This window comes from Callorhinus ursinus, unplaced genomic scaffold (genome assembly GCF_003265705.2).
Source record: "Callorhinus ursinus isolate GAN/ISIS: 27379988/994484 unplaced genomic scaffold, GSC_fseal_2.0 scaffold17, whole genome shotgun sequence".
NCBI lineage: Eukaryota > Metazoa > Chordata > Mammalia > Carnivora > Otariidae > Callorhinus > Callorhinus ursinus.
The window spans coordinates 21,360,097-21,377,581 of NW_027397079.1; the positions used below are offsets into that span (position 1 = coordinate 21,360,097).

A 17,485-nucleotide genomic window follows, 5' to 3' on the forward strand; every position below is an offset into this window, starting at 1 on the left:
ATTTATAATTTCTTTTTTGTATAGGTATTAATTGAAAAGGACTGGATTTCCTTTGGTCATAAGTTTAATCACAGGTAAAAAAAAATACTTCAAAATCTGTTGTTTTGAATGTGTAGGATAAAAAAATTCTGTTTCTGAAGTTTTCAATTTAGTGGGGAAAACAGCCTTATTTTGTATATCTTATTCAAAAAGTTAAAGTTTTGTTGTATACATTGTATCATGAAGTTCTACTGTCTAGTGGCAGCAGTATCTCTGAGAGGATATATGGACAGAAAGAATGTGGAAATGGACAAAGACTAGCTATATAATTGTTTTACAAGGAAACCCTTTTTAAAGCTACCAAGTTGAGTGGAACTGAAACTTCTGAGAAGTTTCCAGTTTCTAATGTTTTCACTCTTGGAAGAACTCCTAAACTGATCTTCACTCATTTCTACTCCTAAAGTTGGTTATCCATTGCTGAGCAGATGAGGTTCTATATTGTTATTTTGAAATTGATGGCATCCAAATCACCCTTTTGGATTCTAAAATTCACATAATAGTGTAAAGTGTAAAGGACTAGGCAATCTTCATTTAAAAATCAATACAAGGGGTGCCTGGGTTGCTCAGTCAGTTGAGCATCTGATTCTTGATCTTGGCTTGGGTCTTGATCTCAGGGTTGTGAGTTCAAGCCCATGTTGGGCTTCATGCTGGGCATGGAACCTACTTAAAAAAATCAATACAAATGTGAGGGAGAAGATTCTGATGTACTCTTGAAAAACAAAGAAGGGAGATATAAAGGTATGGGAGTCTGGGAATATGGGAATTGTCACATGGGAAATAAATTATGTGACAGGTTTTAACATTGCTCTAGAAATATCCTGAGAAACTTGGGAAACCACATTTTTTTCAAGTGGTCTTTCTTCCTCTTCCCTTCCAACAAAACAGTGCAAAAGCAAAAAACTCTAACACTCCCACAAATTGCTAATTAAATAAAGTGGAAGATTTATTTCAAAAGTCGCGAATGTACTTTTTACAACTTAAAGAATGCTTTAAAAAAAAAATGTTCTTTTGCCATGGCAAGTTTCCTTGAATTTTATATCTTGCACTAATGCTTTCTTTTGTAACTGTATGTCCCTTTTCTAGCCAGACCTTCAGTACAGTTTCTCTTGGAAGTGGAATTTAAGAAGTTAATTTTTTCCACTTCTGCACCCCAGGTTTATAAGGTTTATCTAGAAATTAGGGTTTCTTGTATTTAAACTAGGGTTTTGCATTTATAGCTTTGTAAATAAAAAACCTCAACTTGCTATAAAGTCTCTAATATTTTGTTGTATAGATACGGCAATCTAGATGGTGATCCAAAAGAAATCTCTCCAGTTATAGATCAGTTCATTGAGTGTGTCTGGCAGTTAATGGAACAGTTTCCCTGTGCCTTTGAGTTCAATGAGAGATTTTTGATTCACATTCAACATCACATTTATTCCTGCCAGTTTGGAAACTTCTTATGTAATAGCCAAAAGGAGCGACAAGAACTCAAGTAAGTGTTTTGCTGTTTAATTTTTATCTAAGGATTTTGTGATTGAGAATTTTAAAATTCTGGAGACTATTTTAGCCACATATCTATACTGGCAGCTGAAAGTTATTTTCTTTTTCCTGTCATCGCTTCATAAACGGTTTAATGTCAGTGCCTGACAAAGACAGACACAAGCTCATTTGCCACACTGACACCCACAGACAGGGCGGCGGACTTGACGCACTCACGCTGAAAGGAAACTTCCTGGGTCAGAGAAAGCAATTTTTGTACTTAAAAGGAAAAAGTTAGACATCTTCAGTGGATGTACGCTCCTAATAAGAACTGCAAATCTAACTGGGAAAGCAAATTCAAAACTCAAGTCATTCTTTTACTCAGATTAAAACTGTATTGTTTTTATCCAGGAGGAAAGTCAGTGAAATGTGTAATTTAAAATAAATTGCAAAGTCAAAAACTTAACAGCAAAGTGCTTTATGAACTGAAATGAGAGAACAGTTTTGAAATTTTCATAAAATGATTTTAACTCTGGTGTATATAATACCAGATTTAATTCTGGAAATGATCAGTTCAAGTAAAATGGACTTTACTGGTTTTATATAGTCTGAACAGAAAGAAAATGGCTTTTTCTGTTGCATACTAGTTTGTTTTGTCTCAGGAACTTCAAGTGTGATTCCTACTAAGTGGTAAATGATGAAAAGTAGCAGAGTGCTTCCTTCAAGCTCACCTCTTTTCCTAGATAGTTTTGGGCTTTGCTGTGACGGACCCGTCACTTTAATGGTGTCTGCTTGCCTTTGAATCCCGGCTCTTCCACTCACTATGTATGTGTCTTTGTGACTACGTGACTTTGAGAAACTGCTCAATCTCTTAGCCTCGGTTTCCTCACCTGTACAATGGACAGATCTCGTAGTTGAGTGAGGGCTGGATGAGAGAAAAGAGGTAAAGCATTTAAATAGTACCTGGCAAATAATAAAATTTCAGTGATAATTATTAGGGGAAAAATTTCCCCCAAATTACATAAAGTTTTGTTTTACACTCAGAGGAATTAAACATCTTGTCAGTACAGAGAGCAGAGAAGTTGAGACTCTTACAGTGCCCTTCTGTTAGATCATGAAGACACACACACTGTAAATTTCCCTGCTACAGAACAGGGACATGGGATATTCATCTAGCAATTATTGGTCCCTTTCCAGTTTTAATATTACATAGCTACAATTTCTAAGAACCAAGATGGGTCATTTTCAGGCTTCTTTTCTTTATGACAGAATTCAAGAAAGAACATACTCTTTATGGGCTCACCTGTGGAAGAATCGGGCCGACTATATGAATCCTCTATTTAGAGCTGATCACAGTCAGACCCCGGGAACCCTTTGTCTCCCCTCAACGCCATTCAACTTCATGTACAAGTATGTAAACCTCTAGGACCTTACTGAGTATGCTTATGTACCTAGATTCTGCCACTGTTTAACATCTGGAGGCCAAAGCAGATGAACACTGAGCCTCAAGGCTTTTTTTTTTTTTTTTGGACGTAAAACACACTAGAAGAGGATGCTTTAAATATCTGATCTGGTATTTTTGCCAGTGTCCCCTCTCCCCTCCTTTCCCCCTACATATGGAATTCTCTTTAGAAGTCAATGTTTTATAATAATGATCTTTAAAAATATAAGTTCCAATATTATTAGAAGCAAAAAAACAGAGAGGGAGGGAAGAAGAAAGGAAGGAAGCAAGAAAGGATAGAGGGAAGGATGGACCAAATAAACCAAGTGTCTTGTAAGTTAAATGTGGAATCACAAGTTTAGGTAGTGATCACGATTTAGCTTACCTTCCTTCTCTGCTGAAACTCCGCCTAGTGGAACTATTTCCCTGTGGAAATAAATTATTTTTAAGACTGTATATATATTGTGATGGGGAGAGCAGGGTGGCATCCCACAGATTCTATTAGAGATGTAGGTTATATTTTATCCTTTGGCTTCTCTATGTGGAAGTTGTATGATGTGGAAGGATGTCTCAGAGGTCAGCAAAAAGACAAACACACAGAATAAACTGAGAAACCACATTTTCTCCCTATGTACCTCCGAAAACACACTTAGTGCTTAGTGGCTTCCTCTATAGTTCTTTTTTTTTTCCCTCCTCAATTTGCTTTTGTTCTTAATTATTTCTAATTATTTGCCCAGAATTTTAAAGAATATTGTCACACTGAAAAAAAAAAAAGCCATAAAACAGCAGTTTTGAGAGCTGTTGAGATACAATGCAATCAATTGTATTACTCCTAATTTGTTAGTAATAGCCAGTGAACAAATACGTTATAGAGGGTCAAGCACTATTCTAGGCACTATGGATAAAACAATGAATGACACTAAAACCCTGCCCTCAAAGTACTTTTCTAAGTAAAGCATGGATCTACAGACATCCCTATGATAATACTATCTATTCTTTGCAATCCAGTATGCTTTATTGTGTAGGACAAAAAAAAGGAAGATTTATTGCAAACGGAAATGTCAATTTTTGATGGTTGTGATTAAAAAAAAAAAAAAAAAAAAGACAAGCCAAAACCCTCAATTCTGGAACTGAGAGATTCTAAATGTTAATATAATCACGAATTTTCCAAGTTTACTTCAAAACTGAGAGCCATTTTCTTAAAAAGAAAAAAGAATATGGTAATATGTGCTACTTCGGTCTACTTTAGAAAGATACAGGCCTTCTTATTTCAGGACCATATGTACAAGTAGACTCACCATGAATTTATCCTCCTGAAAGAAATTTACTGACCCAAGAAAAAGAGAGCATCAACATGAAATCATTACCTTAAGTAAGTGTCGTCTTTGAGCCCGTGATTCGTGATCAGTAGGACTTTGGGACTCTGGCATTATGGATACCTTAGAAGACTTGAGGGAGTGAATTTACAGACTGATATGGCAGTATCCTAAAGCTCTGCCATCTTTTGCAGGTTTTGGAATGGGATGTACAATCGCTTTGAAAAGGGACTGCAGCCCCGACAGTCTGTTACGGATTACCTTATGGCAGTGAAGGAGGAGACCCAGCAGCTGGAGGAAGAACTAGAGGCCCTGGAAGAAGTAAGACATGTTCGTTCTTGTTCGTCTCTTTTTGATGCTTATTTCTTGACAACCACTGTTCCATGAACACTTCTCATGACTCAGGATATGTGAAACGCAGCAACATAGCCATTTCATATTTTTAGCTAAGTGGATAACCTGAAACAGAACCCCACCTAGACGTCTGGCTCGGGGCTCACTCACATGGTTTGCTGAACTTGTCGGTTATTCCTGTAATAGGTCAGGTTTTATTTATTACTGTTATTTCAGAGAACGAAAATTCTTTCTGAAGGGTACATAAAAAAATGGGATTCAGAGTGAAAGAACAAAATCAGATATATGCACATGTGGTAAAATTTTCTCTTTTAGAATATTATTATTACATTAGCCTATGAACAGTAATAGCTGAGACCAACTTAGCAACAGCCTAATTTTTCGCTTTTATAATTTCCCAGTAATTGGCCAGGAAGGTTATAATATACATATTTTTGCTAATTATATAATTTTGCTTCCAGTGATACCACTGGTTTAGTTGCTCACTAAAACCACTTGGATTCTTTGCTTCATTCTGCTTCACTCATCTTAAAACTCCGTGGCGGGCGCCTGGGTGGCTCAGATGGTTAAGTGTCTGCCTTCGGCTCAGGTCATGATCCCAGGGTCCTGGGATCGAGTCCCGCACCGGGCTCCCTGCTCCTTGGGAGCCTGCTTCTCCCTCTGCTTCTCTCTCTCTCTCCCTCTCTCTCTCCCTCTCTCATGAATAAATAAATAAAATCTTAAAAAAAAAAAAAAACTCCGTGGCATCATCAGGTCATTCACTTGCTCAAGAATTGGCAACCAATTCCTGTGGTCTGGACCTGAATTATGAATTGAGACTAAATATTAAAGTAAGATGAAAGGCCTTTTCTCCCCGCTCCTAAGATCATATGTGGTGTAGATTGGTAATGTCTAATGAAATGAAAGTTGGCGAAATATCACAAGATGAGTTCCAACAAAGTCTACTCCTTTACTAATGGACAGTCACCCCTAAGAATGATGGCCTGGGGGACATGCACTATGGTTCAGGGACCCCACCAATAAAGATAGTCATGTAGAGGTAGCTGGTGAGGCTGACTTCTCTGGCTGCTCCCATAACATTACCAGGAAACATCATGTTTCAAGATAGAAATACCACGGAAGAACTTAGGTCTAGGGTTGCACAGTCAAGTCCATACAGGAGCCAGATGGATGAAACAAATGCTGTGACTAGTAAACTGTTGGTTTTGAGAACTTTTGAAATCAAGCATAAATCTTAATCTATTATAAATCTGCAAGGGTGAAACAAACCATCTTTGGACCTATATGGAGAGCTCGACCTTGAGTTTACATGACTGGAGAAATAGTTTTTGTGCATCAAAATCATCTCACAAAAAAATCCTACTGCCAGGGCTCTAAGTCCAGAGATTCTGATGGAGAATCTTTCAAGCTCCACAATGATTGTGAATTGCCACCAGGGCTGACAGACCTTGAATTAAATAACACACAGAAACAACTGAAATGAAGCAAAGGTTAGATTTTTAGGATTCCGGAGCTCTGGTAAAAGCCTTTATGATTTTTGCCATTTTTAAGTTCACTCACGACGACATCGGTAGGCCAATTTTATTTCCTCTTCCTAAGCTTTACGAAAAGCTTAGGATTCTCCTGGTCTGTTCCAACATTCTTTTTGTTAAAATACTAAAACTGAAAAAAAAATTACTTAAAAAACATTAAAAGACATTGGCTCTTTTTCCTTTATAACAAAGTCAAAACCCCCTAGTTTGGCATTTAAATTTTCCCACAATTCAGTAATCAGTCCTTTTAGCTTTATTCTCTACTATTGTCCTTGCTCAAAATTTTTTTAAAAAATTTTTTATTTAACGAACATATAATGTACTATTTGTTTCAGGGGTACAGGGATTCTGGGTCTTAAATACCACCTGGTGTTCACTACAACACATACCCTCCTCACTGTCCATCACCCTGTCACCCCATCCCCCCACCCCTGCCCCTCCAGCAACCCTCAGTTTGTTTCCTAAGATTAAGAGTCTCTTATGGTTTGTCTCCCTCTCTGGTTTCGTCCTGTTTTTTCCTTTCTTCCCCTATGATCCTCTGCCTTGTTTCTTAAATTCCACGTATGAGTGAGATCATATGATAATTGTCTTTCTCTGATTGACTTATTTTGCTTAGCGTAACACCCTCTAGTTCCATCCACGTTGCCCTTGCCCAAAGTTAACTGTTCTCTGCTTCTTGTACACAATGACCTCTTCCTACTTTTGTGTTCTTCTTCTCACTGTCCCTCCTGCCATAAATGCTCTAACCACCACCAGCACCCCCAGTTTAATCCCTTCACAGTCCTGTTAAAATGCTCCTTCATTCCTGAAGCTTACTCGGATCTCTTCCCTCTAGCCATCCCACTCGTCCTCTTAAATAATTTTGAGCTCTCCCAAATTCTTACATTACCTGAACTCTGCCTCCATACTCCAAGCTCCTTATGGCTGGATCTGTATTTATCTCTGTTACTCATATTGCCCAGTACAATGCTCTTTGCACACAACTTAGCATGAACGCTTTTGAAATGATTATGTAATACTTGATCTTTTCACACCTCCCTTGCTGATGCCAAAGGATGAAATCTGGTAAAATGTATTTTGAACAACCCAAATGTCCATCATCTGATGAAGAAATAAATAAAATATGGATATTCATGCAATGTAGTGTTATTTAGTCATAAAAAGGAACGAAGTATTGATACATGCTACTTTGTGGATGAACCCCAAGAACATAAACTAAGGGAAAAGAAACCAGACATAAAAGAACACATGGTTTATGATTCCATTTATACGAAATGTCCAGACGAGGCAAATCCACAGAGCTAGAAAGTAACTTAGTGGTTGCCAGGCCTGTGGGAAGGGGGAATGGGGAGTAACTAATGGGGTTTTCTTTGGGGATTAAACTATTTTGGAATTAGGTAGTAGTTAATTGTGTAACCTTGTGACTATACTAAAACCAATGAATTGTATATTTTGGGGGGGCAGTTTATGGTAAGTGACTTATATCTTCATTTATAAACTTAGATAATAAACACCTCATTCCTGATGTTTTAAAAAAAATGTATTTTGAGTTCATAGGATGAAAATCATTATGTAAAACCTTACAGGTATAGAAGGAAGGATGACTCCTGATTGCCAGGTGCTTTACATAGTTTTTTTTGTTGTTTGGGTTTTTTTTGCATTTTACAGAAAATGTATATACTAAGGCAGGTATTACCTTCCTTAATTAGAGATGAAGAAACCAAGTCTCAGAGAATCTAACTATTTTGTCCAAGGTCATAAAATCTAGCTTTGGACCCATGTCCATTTAAATCCCATGTTCTTAATATTATACCTAGTTGGAAAGTAATACATGCTAAATTATTAATGATTTTTCTGTTTTTTTTTTTTTTAGAGGCTGGAAAAAATGCAAAAAATCCAGTTAAATCACACTAAAGTTAAGAGTAAGCAGAGTGAACCCAGCAAACACTCAGGGTTTTCCACCTCAGACAACAGCACAGCCAACACTCCCCAGGATTACAGTGGAAATATGAAATCATTTCCATCCAGGAGTCCCTCACAAGGCGATGAAGATTCTGCTCTCATTCTAACCCAAGACAATTTGAAAAGCTCAGATCCAGATCTGTCGGCCAACAGTGATCAGGAGTCTGGGGTGGAGGATTTGAGCTGCCGGTCTCCAAGTGGTGGGGAGTGTGCACCAAGTGAAGACAGTGGCAAGGACCGTGACTCGGATGAAGCGGTGTTTCTCACTGCCTGAAGTTTCCCTGTGGAGATCCAAAATAAAGGACACACAAGACACACTTTCCAAAAATAAGGGAGCAGTGCAATTTAAAACAAAAAATAATTCAAGAAATGGTACATGTCATTGAGAATTATAGAATGTAGCAATGAAAAGGGAAAAAAAAAGTCCAACACTTAGTTTCTTTAGATGTTGAACAGGAAGTAGCCATTTCTTTTATCAAACATATATAAAAGAATTCCCCATTTTAAATGTTGTTCTAGACTCTGAAAGTTTTGTTCACTACGTAGTGCTGACCTCTTCCATCACCTGAGTTATCATTACAAATCTTCCTTGTCATAGCATGCATCTGCTCAAGAAGTGCCCTGACTCCTTCTCCCCTCAAGCCTGTTAGCCTCAGTCTTTCCCTTCCAGATATATATTTTGTTTTCTAGAACATTTGACATTGCCTCCCATCCTGTTATCAGTATTTCTAGTAACAGAACACACTGTGGAAACGTACCCCTTTTGGTTGGCAGATGTGTCTCTGTAACTGAGGAGCTTTGTAATTGCTTGAGCTTATCTTTCAGGTTTAATGATCACTTTAACTTTTCCTTAAATAATATATTTTGAATTGTTATAATCTTGTTTCCTTTCTCTGGAATCTCATCATTTAAAAAATGCTGAAACATTATAATTCACTTTTTCTCTAACACGGGTCTAATACCTAATAAAATAGAAGCAACATTTACTCTTTGGTTCTTAAAATATGAATTCAGATCATATTAAATATAACATTTTAAATTATAAATGTTATAAAACATAGCATTTTAAAATAACCTTTTATTACTATTCCAGCGATTGCATTACCACAACAGTGTGGGCCAAACACCAGCCTGATTCTTTTGGTATAACAAAGTTAGCAGTGTAGCATTTTGATGAGGAAGAATACCAGTTAAAAACTAGAGAATTTGGTTGTCCTGTCTATTTAACAATAGAATAAGTTTTATCACCTATTGTTTTAGAAACTGTGTAACTGGTTAATATGACTTAGCATTGGTAACCACTGACTGCTGAAAGTTCTGAAAAGAGTTTGATTATAAACTTTTGATCTGAAGAAACTTAGTGGAGAAAGTTTAGACAGAGATAAGTAACATTTACAACTGCATGGTTTTTAATTATCATTACCTTCTAGAATGTAAAGGGCCCACTTTTATAATCAAATGAGGGGAGGGCGGGGGAGAGAGAGAATCTCAGGCAGACTCCCTGCTGCTCATGGAGCCTGACATGGGGCCCAATCTCACAACTCTGAGACTATGACCTGTGCTGAAATCAAGAGTCAGATGCTCAACTGACTAAGCCACCCAGGCACCCCTACATCAGTGTTTTGAATAGATAAAATTTGTTAATAAGGTATTAAATTTTGCTGAAATGGGAATAAGGTAAGAGAAGGAAGAGGAATAACATCACCAACATGGTGACAGAGGTTGTTTCTGACTTTGTCCCCCTTCACAAGAAGACTAACAACTGTTCATGGACAAGACACCACTGAGAGGATCCTAGAGAGCTCAGGAGTGAGGCTAAGGCCCCCCCATGGCACAATAGAGACCAAGACAGACTGCATTAGAAGGGTAAGAGGGACAGCTACATGCTGACCACAGTGCCCCTCCCCCAGGCTGGCTCAGTACTATATGGAGAGATTCCCCCCCCCCCTTGAGCCTACGGTTCCTCTAGGGGGAGAGCCCACGGGTGACATCCAGCCTCCCACCCATCCAATGTTGTGGGTTGCTTAGCTGGAGCCCCTACTCAGGTTTCACTCCACAAGGGCTGTAGGGAAAGCCGTGGGGCTGAACCACTAGGAGCCTGAGACAGAGAGGGGGAGAGGGACTTCCAACAACCAACACTTGGGAGTTGGAAGACTGAGTTCCTATGAGCACAGCCTAAGTAATAGTCCCAACCAGTGGTTTTGTTCATCTGCAAACCAGGTCAGTGGCACAATCCGGGGTACTCAGCAGGGTTCAGGCCTGCCAAATGTGTGTCCCCAAAGGAGTTCTGCTGGCCCTGGTGCCTGGTCTTCTCATGCCTTGGCAGAAGAGCCGAGCCACAGCTACCCTCCCGATCAGAACATCTCTTCAGGAAAGTTTGGGAGTTGCCTGAAGTGGGCTCTTGCCCACACAGTAACCAGAGACGTAGCCCTCTCCAGCCCCCACACCTACAAAGCATGGCCTCCTGCGCCATCTGACAGGAAGGGCTCACAAAAACACCTGGAAGCTGTGTGATCCAGCAACTCTTAAGCCAAGAAATAGGTGGGCAGAACTGACAGCACCAAGAGCAAATCCAGTGGTCTTGTTTGGCCAGGGAACTTGAGGCATGGGTTGGCTTGAGTCAAGACCACAAAGAGCATTAATGGCCTTTAAGCTGCTTCTCCTGCTGCACCCAACCAGGGAAACTAGTTCATAGCCCCACTTATTGCTGAAAACACAACCTTCAACCCACCCACACAGGGAACCTAACCAGAGCACACAGGAACCTGCACAGCCCACCCAATATCCCCATTTACAGGGCACTTGAATAGAGCACAGCCCACGGCTTTCCATGTCTGTAGAGCAAGAGTGGTCTCATCTGACCAGGATATTCAGCACAACTCTTGCCTGAATCAGGTCCCCAAACAAGCTATGCAGGCCCTGGGTTCCATCCTGCTGCCCTGCTAGGGCAGAGAGGATAATTCAAAGCCCTAACAAATGCTAAATATAATACCCAGTCCCAACCTTCTAGTAAGCCTAACCAGAGAATCCAGGAAATCACAAAGACCATCCCACAGCCTGACTTTAGTAGGGAACCAAGCCAGCAGTGCTATCCAGCTATTCTCAGTCCCTGACATACCTCTGAACTCAGAGCATGAATAGCTGCCTTGCCCCAAAACAGACTCTAATAGGAGGCCCCACCTACCCAAGGATGTTATCAGCAGACATGTCCAGAAACCCAGACTGAGCTGACTGATGAAGAAATGTCTCTGCCAAATCAAACATGCTAAGTCTGAAAGAGGAGAACTCTTACTCAAATGCACAGGTACCAACCTAAGGAATCAAAGATCTTGTGAAAAATCAGGTAAGTTTGATACCAGCAAAGGAAACAGATCAAGCTCTACTAACTGACCCAAAAGAAATGGAGATCTGTGAGCTGTCAGATAAAGAATTCAGAATAATTCTCATAAAGAAGTTTAGTGAACTATAAGAACACACAGACAGCTAAACAAAAATAGGAAAACAATACATGACCAAGAAGTTCAACAAAGAAATAGACATCATTAAACACACCCCAAATACTAGAGCTAAAAAATATAGTAACTGAATCGAAATATTCAATAAAGAGTTTCAAAAACAGACTCAACCATGCAGAAAAACAACGCAATGAACTGGAAGAAAAACAACTGAAATTATTCAGTCAGAGGAGCAAAAAGAAAAAAAATGAAAAAAAAAGTGAAGAGAGGCTACAGGAAGTATAGGACACAATGAAAACAAATATTTGCATTATGGGAATTCCAGGAGAAAAAGAAATGGACAGAAAGTTATATTTAGAGCAATAATGGCTGAAAACTTCCCCAAACTGTGTAGAGAAATAGATACCCAGATCCAGGAGGCCCTAAGGACCCAAACAGGTTGAACTCAAATAGGGCTAAATCAAGATACTTTACATTGTCAACAAAGACAAAGACTTTTGAAAGCAGCAAGAGAAAAGAGAGATTACAAAAAGGGGAACTCCAAATAAGGCTAAAGGTGGACCTCTCAAAAGAAATTTTTCAGGACTGAAAACAATGGGATGACATATTCAAAATAAGAAAAACCCGAAGTTTCAATCAAGAATTCTATACCCAGTGAAGCTGTCCTTCAGAAATAAAGGAGGGATAGACTTTGCCAGATAGACAAAGGCTGAGGGATTTCATTACCACTAAACATGTCTTACAAGAAATTCTATAGGGAGCTCTCTGAGTGAAAATATAAGATCACTAGCTAATAGCATAGAAACATAAAAGGCAGTGTAAAACTCACTGGTAATGATAAATAGTAAAAAAATGGATTCTGTAATAGGGTAATGGTGGTGTGTAAGTCACTTAAGACTCTAGTTTGAAATTTAAAAACAAACATAGTAAAAGTAACCATATCTTTAATAATCTGATATTAACTACACAGTAAGAAAAATGTAAATTGCAATATTAATTAACTAAAATGTGAGGATGTGAGAAGTGTAAAGCTTAGGAATTCAATTAAAGCTGCTTAGTTAAAAATAGGGTGTTAAATTTTAAGATATTTTATGTAAGCCTCATGGTACCACAGGGAAAAACCTTAGTAATTATACAAAAGAAGACAACAAAGAAGTCAAAGTATACTGATAATGACAAGATATCAAACCACAAAGACAAAAGAATAAGAAACAAGGAACAAATCAAACAAACACAAATACAAAACAGCAAAATGGCAATAATTAATCCTTATCCATAATTACCTTAAATGTCAATAGATTAAATTCTCCAAAGACACAGAAAGGCTACGTGGATTAAAATAACAAGACTCAAGTGATAATCTGTCTACAAGAGACCCATTTCAGACTGAAAGGTAGACTGAGAGTGAAGAAAGACATTTCAAGCAATTGGTAACCAAAAAAAAAACGCAAACCAAAACAAGAACAATAAAAAAACCCCAGGAGTAGCTACACTTATATCAGACAAAATTGACTTTAAAAATTGTAAAAGTGGGTACCTGGGTGGCTCAGTTGGTTAAGCGTCTGCCTTCAGCTCAAGTCATGATCCCAGGGTCCTGGGATCAGGCCCCATGTCTGGCTCCCTGCTCAGCAGTGAGTCTGCTTCTCTCTCTGCTTCTGCCCCTTCCCTTGCTCATTATCTCTCTCTCTCAAATAAATCAAATCTTTAAAAAACTGTAAAAAGAGACAAAGAAGGTCATTATATAAAAGATAAGCGGGTTAATACATCAAGATGACATAACAACTGTAAATATTTATGCACCCAATGTTACAGTCAGAGCACATAAAGACATAAAGCAAAAATAAACAGACCTAAAAGGAGAAATAAGCAATAATACAGTAATAGTTGGGGACTTTAATACTCTACTCAACAATGGACAGATCATGCAGATAGCAAATCAATAAGAAAAAAGCAGATTTGAATAACACAATAGACAAAATGGACTTAACAGTGATATACAGAACATTCTCTCTGGAGAGAATACATTCTTCCCAGGTGTAAATGGAACATTTTCTAGGATGGAACATGTTAGGCCAAAAAACAATTCTTAGCAAACTCAAGAACACTGAAATCATACCAAATATCTTCTCTGACCATAACGGTATGAAACTAGAAATCAGTAATGAGGAAAACTGCAGGAAAAAATGGAAATTAAACAACACTCTCCTGAAGGGAATCAAGGAAATTAAAGTGGAAATAAAATATCTTGAGACAAATGACAATTGTGAGATGCAGTAAAAGCAATTCAAAGAGGGAAGTTCATAGCAATAAAACATCCCAGATAAACAATCTAACTCCAGGCCTTAAGAAGTTGAAAAAGAATAACAAAGTGAACCCCAGGTTAGCATAAGGAAGGAAGAAGTAAAGATTACAGAAGAACTAAATGAAGGAGGGAAGAGGAAAGCAATAGAAAACCTTAACCAAACTAAGAGGTAGTTTTTTGAATATATATAACCGACAAACTATTAGATAAATTAAGGAAAAATGAGGAACCAAATCAACAAAATTATAAATGGAACATGGAGATATTACAACTGATACTACAGAAATACAGAGAATCACAAAGGCCTAATATGAACAATCATATGCCAACAAACAGGAAAATGTGTAAGAAATTTAAAAATTCTTAGAAGCATACAATCTACTGAGACTGACTTGAGAAGAAACAGTCTGAATTAGACTAATTACTGGTATGGAGATTTAATCAGTAATTAAAACTCTCCCAATGAAGAAAATTCCAAGACTAGACATCTTTACTGGTAAATTTTAACAAATATTTAAAGTAAAATTAACATTGATCCTTCTGAAATTCTTCCAAGAAATCAAACAGATGACACGCCCAAACTCATTTTACAAGACAACATCACCGATAACCAAAGCCAGAAAAAGATGCCACCAGAAAATTATGAACCAATATCCCTGATGACAGAGATGCAAAAATTCTCAACAAAATACTAGCAAACTGACTTCAGCAGCTCATGAAAAGGATCATTTACAATGATCAAGGGTGATTTATACCTGGGATGCAAGGATGACTCAACATGTGTCAATCAATCAATGTGATACATGACATTAATAGAATAAAAGAAAAAAAATCATGTGATCGTTGCAACAGATGCAGAAAAAGCATTTGAAAAAAATGCAACATCCTTTCATGATAAAAACTCTTACCAATTACATGCATATAGGAGGAATGAATCTCAACATAATAAAGGCCATATATGATAAGCCTACATCTATTCCAATACTCAGTGGTCAAAGGGTGAAAGCTTTTCCTTTAAGATAGGGAACATGACATGTGTGCCCACTCTCACCACTCATAGTCAACACTGTATTGGGAAGTCCTTGACAGAGCAATCAGGCAAGAAATAAAAGGCATTAGAAATGGAAATGAAGAAGTAAGATTTTTTTCTATTTATACATGACATGATTTTATTAAATACAAAATCCTAAAGACTCCACCAAAAAAAATGTTAGTTCTAATCAATGAATTCAGTAAAGCTGTAGGATACTATATGAACATACAAAAATTTGTACCATTTCTATACAATAACAAATTACCTGAAAAAGAAATAAAGAACACAATCCTATTTACAATAACACCAAAAGCAATAAAATACTGAGGAATAAATTTAACCAAGGAAGTAAAAGATCTCTTTTACTGCTGCTTTTACTGCTTTTACTACTGAGGAAACAGAGTAGTATGTTCCAAAAGAAAATCTAGAACTAAAAACCTCAGAAAAAGAACGAAACAAAATGGAGATGGTTGATCTAACAAATAAAGAGTTCAAAGTAATGGCCATAAAGATGCTTACCAAACTTGGAAGAACAATGGATGACAAGGTGAAAATTTCAACAAAGAAAAAATATAAGAAAGTACCAATCCTAACTGAAGAGGAAAATACCAGAAATGAAAACTACACTAGAGGGAATAAACAGATTATATGATAAAGAAAAATGGATCAACAATCTGGATGACAGGGTGTGAAAACTACCCAAACTGGACAGGAAAAAAAAAAAATTTAAAAAAATGATAGTTTAAGGGATCTCTGAGACATCAAGAATACTAACAATCACATTACAGGGAATCCCAGAAGGAAAAGAATAAAAAGAGTAGAAACTTTATTTGAAGAAATAACAGCTGAAAACTTCTCTAATCTGGGAAACAGACATGCAGGTCCAGGAAGCATAAGTCTCAAACAAAAGAAACCCAAAGAGATCCACACTAAGACACATTATAATTAAAAGGTCAAAAATTAAAGATAAAGAGAGTATCTTAAAAGCAGCAAGAGAAAAACAATTAGTTACTTACAAAGGAACCCCATCCCCCATAGAACTATCAGCTGATTTTTCAATAGAAAAATTATAGGTCAGAAGAAAGTGGCACAATATATTCAAAGTGCTGAGAGAAAAAAAACCCAAAGTCTACAACCAAGAATACTCTACCTGGCAAGGTTATTATTCAGAATTGAAGGGAAAATAAAGAGATTCCTAGACAAGAAAAAACTAAAGGAGTTCATCACCACTAAACCAGCTTTGCAAAAAATACTACAAGGATTCCTTTATGGAGAAAAGTCCATAACTAGAAATAAGAAAAAAAAATGAAAGAAAAAAAATCTGACGGATAAAAACAAAGATATAGTAAAAATGGATCAACCAATTATATAGCATGAAGATTAAAAGACAAAAGAAGCAAAATTAATTATATCTATAATAATCATTTAAGGGATTCACAAAATAAAAAGATGTAAAGTATGACATCAAAAACGTAAAACATGGGACGGGGAGTATTATTTTTGTATTTTTGTATGTATTATTTTTAGACTGTGTTCAAACTTAAGCAACCACCAACTTAAAAAAGACTGCTATACACACAGGTTGTTATAGATGAACCTTCTGGTAACAACAAACAAAAAACCTGTAATAAATACACAGCAAAAGAAAAGGAATCCAAAGGTAACACTAAAGAAAGTCACCAACACAAAGGAAGAGAGGAAGAATGAAATAGAGATTATAAAAACAACCAGAAAAAAATTAAGAAAATGGCAATAAATTCATACCCATTAGTAATTACTATAAATGTAAATGAACTAAATGCTCCAATCAAAAGACAAAGGGTGGCTGAATGGATAAAAAAACAAGATGCTGTTTACAAGAGACTCACTACAGATGAAAAGACACATATACTGAATGGGAAGGGATGAAAGATATTCCATGAAAATGGAAAAGAAAGCTGGAATAGCAATAGTTATGTCAGACAAAATAAACTCTAAAACAAAGGCTATAACAAGGAACAAAGGGCATTAAATAATAATAAAAGGATGGGAGGTTTAACATTTATAAATACTTATGCATCTAACCTAGGAGCACCTAAATATTGAGACACAAAGAGAGAAACTGACAGTAATATAAAACAGTAGTGGACTTTAACACTTCACTTACTTCAAAGGATAGATCTTCCAGACAGATAATTATTAAGAAAACATTATCCTTAAATGACACATTACACCAAATGACTTAATATATACATGGTATTCTATCCAAAACAGGAGAATATGCATTCTTCTTAGGTGCAGATGGAGCATTCTCCGGGATGAAGCACATGTTAGGCCACAAAGCAAGTCTCCATAAATTTAACAAGACTGAAATTATATGAAGCATCTTTTCCAGCCACAAAGGTATGAAACCAGAAATCAATTACAAGAAGAAAACTGGAAAAAACACAAACACATGGATACTAAACAACATGCTACTAAACAACCAGTGGGTCAATGAAGAAGACATCAAAGAGGAAATTAAAAAAACAAAACAAAAAACCTTGAGACAAATGGAAATGAAAATGCCAACATTCCAAAATCTGAGACACAGCAAAAGCAGTTCTAATGG

At 37.0% G+C, this 17,485-nt stretch overlaps 1 protein-coding gene across 2 annotated transcripts in view; it reads left to right on the plus strand.

Moving 5' to 3' along the window:
- Positions 1-8,379, plus strand: part of MTMR7 (myotubularin related protein 7) — a 113,564-nt gene extending 105,185 nt beyond the window's left edge. For both annotated transcript variants that reach the window (XM_073902361.1, XM_073902362.1), the window contains exons 10-14: positions 25-74; positions 1,313-1,513; positions 2,770-2,910; positions 4,452-4,578; positions 8,017-8,379. In XM_073902361.1, coding sequence (XP_073758462.1) covers positions 25-74; positions 1,313-1,513; positions 2,770-2,910; positions 4,452-4,578; positions 8,017-8,379 — 882 coding nt within the window. The remainder of the gene's footprint in view (positions 1-24; positions 75-1,312; positions 1,514-2,769; positions 2,911-4,451; positions 4,579-8,016) is intronic.
- Positions 8,380-17,485: the final 9,106 nt, after the last annotated feature.